Consider the following 5,946-nt stretch of genomic DNA (forward strand, 5'->3'; position numbering starts at 1 on the left):
CAACTAGTATACATATTTATCCAGCAGCGCCATAGATTTTGCATAATATCGTTCCCTCTAAATACTCAAAGCCTTCTCATCTTTGCCCGACTTTGTCCATGTTTTTGCTCTATATATAAAAGGACGGGCGCCATTAGAGATGTGTCCAAATATCGGAATGATCTTTGTGTGTTTTTAAGTGGTACTTTGTCCTGCTTTCGTGTGTTATTTCGTGACAGGTGTTATTTGTGTTCTTTAAGCTATGACGGTCTTATTTAGTCAGAGTAAAGGAATAACACGACAGTAAGTCATCTTGTAGAGATTAAAGTTGTGTTCAACGTCATTTTACATAGCCGTATTATTTTTACGGGAGGTATGTATATGTAGTGTCTTCCACAGGTTTTAACATGCTGCGAAAATCTGGACGATGATAAGTTCCAATCAATTAGCCAAAGTTAAAAAGACTTATCCCGCGGTAGTTGGGGCAAAAATGGAAGGATCTCCGTTTTTGGGGGTTAGACATAGGAGGCTGAGATTGCAATCTTCGTATGTGTATTCTCAGACCAAATTGCGCTTAACAGCTGGTACATGCGCCCAGACGAGGGCTTCAAGAACTTAGAGGCAGTATTACCAACCACTTAAAAACTTATCCCTTAAAAATTACCCTAAAACAATTTCCCTCCTAAAATTCCCTATTTAAATACTTTTTGTGTGTGGCGTTCCATTCTTTTTTTTACGCTTACGTGGCCAATTTTCTTTGGTCAAATCTTTTGTTGATATTTTTAAGGCGGAGCTAAAAAAAAACTCGATTTCGCTGACCGTGCGTGCATGCCTACCACGCTGACTTCTCTACACTTTGAGTGAAACAGCGTCTAAGTTAGTTATCGTTATCGATATTGTTATTGGTATCGATATTGTTGTCGTTATCGATATTGTTATCGTTATAGATGTTGTTATCGTTATAGATATTGTAATCGTTGTAATACATATACATACATATAATTATCGTTCTAGATTTTGTTATCGTTATCGGTATTGATATTGTTACCGCTATCTTCAATGCGCTGTGCAATACTCTATAATGTAGATTAACAGCCAATAAAACCGCTTCTACATATGTTATCGCCGAACCCAAAAGGCTTGTCAATCTTATAGATCTCTCGCACTTCTTTTAATAAAATCTACAGCATGTCTTCATAAATAACCAGAAATCGTCTAAATTTGCAACACAAAAGTTCTATGGAAAAATCACATAAATAAGCAATTTTTTTTATTTTTGTTGAGTTTCTTGGTATTTACATNCATGTCTTCATAAATAACCAGAAATCGTCTAAATTTGCAACACAAAAGTTCTATGGAAAAATCACATAAATAAGCAATTTTTTTTATTTTTGTTGAGTTTCTTGGTATTTACATTGAAGAATACCACTTTTTCGCGTCGGCTCTTTTACTCTACAGACAAGCTTTAATTTTTCTGAAACTTTCGAGTACTACACGCTCATTACTACTTTGGTTTTTTCTCTTTTGTCTCCGCTGTATCATCATTCTCGTCGACATTGCATTGCTTGCCGAAGCGTTCCTCACAGATAGCGCCATGCTCGCGAAACTCCTCAAGTGTGGGAAAATGCGCAAAAAACACGTCAGTGGAAAATAGTTTTTTCGGTTTCGCCTTCTTTTTCCCCTCCGCATTATCTTCCACTGTGTTGTCCGTCGTCGCCTTGCCCGTTACGCGTTCACTCACCGAACGTTGCATGCCCCAAATAATTGGCGAACTCTTACACATCAACAACTTAATGCAACCAGCCTGTTGACCCTCTTGCTGCTCCACATTCTCAATCATTTCAGTGATGCGCTCTGTTAGTTGCGTATCCAATGCATCGTTCAAGGTGCGACGCATACCCTCATTCGGATTCTCTAGATACCAATCGATTGGCGTACCCTCGCGTAAGGCACGCGGTTGATGTGCCTCCTGCTCCCCATTCCGTTGGGCTTCTGGCACGCCTTCGTCCCCGTCATCGTACGGTGTCGTCGGGGATGGTGTGTAGCCAGCGCTGGTACGTGTTGGCGCCGTAAATGCATTACCAATCTAAACTCATTAAGAAATAATAGAAGGCAGTATGTATGGTGAAGTATAATTTAAGGGAGCGAATGCTACTTACCGCCTGCGCAATCATAATTAATGCATTTATTGCCAGTGCACCCAATTTGGTAGCGTCGAAGCCAATCATGCGCAATACGCCTGTAACGAATCGACTGGTGCTGAATTCTGAATTACTGAGCGGTTCTCTTGACTGCTCGTCACTCTCATCCGTCTCTTGTTGTTGCTGCTGCTGCTGCTGTTGTTTGTAACGATGCCTGTGCTTTACATTCGATGGCTGCTGCTCCTGCGAGCCTGTGTCCTGTTGCGATGCATCCGATTCACTATCAGCCTCAGCCGCGTTGGTTTGCTTCTGCTGAAATAGTGACATCAAGTCTGGCTTCTTATTGCCAAATGCCATCGCCACTAGATTTGCCACATCGGCGGCTGTGTTGATGCCTGCGTGTAGAATTTTTTTTTTTTAAGAAAATTGCTTACTTTTATTACCGAATAGATTTACCAAACATTTGACCTGCGAACTTTAAACCCTGGCCAAGATTTTCCGCAACGCCGCGTTTGTTCAGCTGCTTCGTCGGTTCGTTGTGCTCGCTTGCACGGACAAGGAGTATAAGGCAAAGGATTTGCAAGCAACCAATTTTTGTACAGCGCATTTTTAAATTTTCTTCTACAGTCCTCCGGCTGCTAGCCTAGTATATGAAAGCCAAAAATTTCACGATCTAACCGCAATCGCTCCACATGCAAGACTAAATTTCTTATGGTTACTTGGATGCGCGGGCTTCAATTATTGAAGAAAATTACTTTTGCCACGCAATGTTGCACGCAGTAAATGTTTAAATGATTGCTGTCGCTGTTGCAATGCTTTTGCTGTTTTGTCACCAATTTATTTTCTTTTCTTCAAACGCATGCATTTGCAAGGTTTATTGGGGTGTTGTTGCTGGTGACTGACTTGGTGTCACTTGAGCGCACTTCGTTGTCATTTTCGTGTCTTTTTTAAAGCTTTTTAATTATTTTAAAGAGACATTTTCGTTTATGCATAGCGAGTTTTACTGTTATTCCTCATCATAAATGCTATTTCACATATATTTGGATGTATGAACGCATAATTCCGCCACACAGAAGAGATTACATATATATCATAATAAAACTTAAAACATCGTTAATAGGAGTCCTTTTAGCATTTGACTTACACGCTTGGCTAGTTTGGTTAAAAAATGCCTCAGATCAAATAAAACGTAAATCGCAAAATAATGATTTCTCTTTGGATTTTTTTTTTTAGTTTTGAGCGGTGCCGTTGTTGGAGAGGACCTTCGATATTTAGGATGGTAATTAACTTCCCAGTCTCGGATAAAGGTTGTATTCCTAAACTTGTCTTTTATTTTGAAGCCAGAGTAGATGAAGATTTCTAATTCCCGCAACCTATGTAGCTCTCTTGTGGGGTTTAACAATAAGATCTGGATGTTTAATATGCTCAGAATATGTGCATCCAAATGCTTTCAGGCAGAGCTCTTTTCGGTAAACCTTCCCATTAAAAGCTTTATCAGAAAATCTACTTATAGCCTTACCATTCGAAAGTATACGGGAATATGTGTTTCCAAAGCAAGGGAAACGTGTTGGTGCTTGTCTGATGCGGAATTAAGCTATAACTGCGTCATTATTAGTTAATTTTAATTTTCCCCTTTTAAGAGAAGTTCAATTGGAGAATATGGCTTCAAAAATTCTGAAATAAGGGGTCCTAGAAACTTTTCTTTATAATTCTGAGAGACAACACATACCACTCATAACTCCAATGTATGTAGTTGTCTATCTAAGTCTTTCTTGATTTCTTCATGATCCACCTTGAGGTACACCACCTTTCTGATAAAAAAAGAATGATCGAAATCGGTTCACGTGCTTCAAAGTTTATGGTAACATACATAAAAAAAATATTTCGACGAATTGATAACCTCCTCCTTTTTTTGAAGTCGGTTAAAAATAGCTCGGAGCGAAGTAAAATTGCAGAAGTTAACAGCGGAGCGATGAACAGAAAACCTTTGCTTCGAAGCACTAGTTTTTGTAATCCTTCGTAGCACGGTTTTGCATTAGTTATTGTCAGCTTACGGTAAGCTGAAGAAACTTAAATTCTTATTTATTCTATTGTGGTTTTGATTACTGTAATAAGCTAATCACATACCCGGGCATACAGGGAGCTGCCGTATGCTTATGGACAGAAGTAATAGGATGCAATAATATCTACAGTTTCACAGACAGCCCAGCGGGTTTAAAAGCTCTGGATTCTGTCACACACAACTCGGGAACTGTAGTGAGTTGCCGCAGATCTCCTTAACGTGATGGCAGAGCAGTTCACCTGCTATAGCTACTGGGACACATAGGTATATCAGGTAATGAAATGACGGATGAGCCTACAAGGAAGAGCACTTCCCTTTCACTTTAACCGTCATAGAAGAGGCAGGGCATGTGGCTCGCAACCTGCAAGTTCAATATTCAGGTATTCTTCTTCTTCGAAGCAGGCGAAAGGCGGAGACAGCTGCAAACATGCGAAATCGAGGATCACCTCATGCTGAGCAGACGATAGATCTCTTTCGGTACAGGACTTATGACCGATTAAATCACTCTAGGTAGGCACGCGGAAAGACTTGGGGTGCCGTTTAACCACAGAGACGATTAGGAGCCTGAATCAGTAAGAGCAAGGCACCTACTTTGCGAAGTTCCTGCACTGGAAAGGATTAGACTAAGGCTCATAGGTGCTGGAACAATTGGAGATCCTAGCGATTTAGCGGGCTTAAAGATGCGGTGATTGCTCAAATTGCCAACTCCACACGCGAGATCCCTAGTGGTACCTGAGCGGGCCCTATGGTGAGCCTAAGTGTGCTGGTGAGCCCACCGGCAGTCACTTCAACCTAACTAACTCACATACAGTTAAATGAACGTAATGAGACGCTAGCTAATATGAAGTAGAGTGTTGAGAAGTAAAGGAAGTTGTAGAAAGTGTTCTCTAAAATGTTCGCCCTATTAACCGTATTCAGCGGGGTGTATCCATTGCCGATCGTAAAAGGGTAAATAATGAAGAGAACACTAATTCTAATTGAACTTTCCATCGCTTTCAGGACTAATATCGATAATTAACGGATAACTGTAAACCTGCTATATAATCGTCACGGTATCCCAGAGAGATGGCTTGGTCAATATAATTCCTCTTTGTTAAAGTGCTTTTCAGCACTATGCAGTTGAGCAACTCTTATCAGCCATGTAACTACATACAAGGTGCTGGAAATTGAGTGAAACTAATATTGTACCAACAGCTTTTTTTCACCTACAAGTGTTCTAAATACTTGGATATGTGTACCACCCTCATATTACTTATTTGCCAAACACACTCGTTCTATCTGCTCGCAAGTTTCAAGGACCTACGATCCATTCACGAAAAAGGCCTTTCAAAGTTTCCAAAATTTCAAAATGTATCTAATAAAAGCACACATAGGCTGGGGGCAGTGCGCCACCAGCTCATACATAAATACTTATTTATTTATTCATTTATTTACACACATATATTCCAAAGCTAAGAAATTTTTGCTGAGTTCACTTCGTTGTATGCATCACCAATTTTGCGATAAGAATGATCAGGAGAAACGAAGAATCTTTGCGCACCCACCAATAATTTCAGCAAATGCAAATATCTGAAAACTTTTTGTTGCATTATAACGCATGCTCATTTCATTAATTGATTAGCTTTGTTTAATTTTAATATACACAACATTATTTCCTTGATACATATTTGATAACAAATGCAGAATCAATCATTTATTTGTATATTTAATGGAATATTTTTTTTTCATTGGTTTCTTTAAGGTACGTGGCCACCAAAGAGCGCC

The 5,946-nt window shown here is 39.6% G+C and overlaps 1 protein-coding gene across 1 annotated transcript; it reads right to left on the reverse strand.

Moving 5' to 3' along the window:
• Positions 1 to 1,360: 1,360 nt before the first annotated feature.
• On the reverse strand, positions 1,361 to 3,589 carry LOC108382110 (uncharacterized). The gene is made up of 3 exons (XM_017638509.1): positions 2,577 to 3,589; positions 2,139 to 2,515; positions 1,361 to 2,065 (listed from the first exon to the last, which is right to left on the reverse strand). The coding sequence occupies exons 1-3, from the start codon at positions 2,725 to 2,727 to the stop codon at positions 1,484 to 1,486; spliced, it is 1,110 nt and encodes a 369-aa protein (XP_017493998.1). The 5' UTR covers positions 2,728 to 3,589; the 3' UTR covers positions 1,361 to 1,483.
• Positions 3,590 to 5,946: the final 2,357 nt, after the last annotated feature.

Source organism: Rhagoletis zephyria, unplaced genomic scaffold (assembly GCF_001687245.7).
Source record: "Rhagoletis zephyria isolate East Lansing unplaced genomic scaffold, Rhagoletis_zephyria_1.1 Rzeph_scaffold_25263, whole genome shotgun sequence".
NCBI lineage: Eukaryota > Metazoa > Arthropoda > Insecta > Diptera > Tephritidae > Rhagoletis > Rhagoletis zephyria.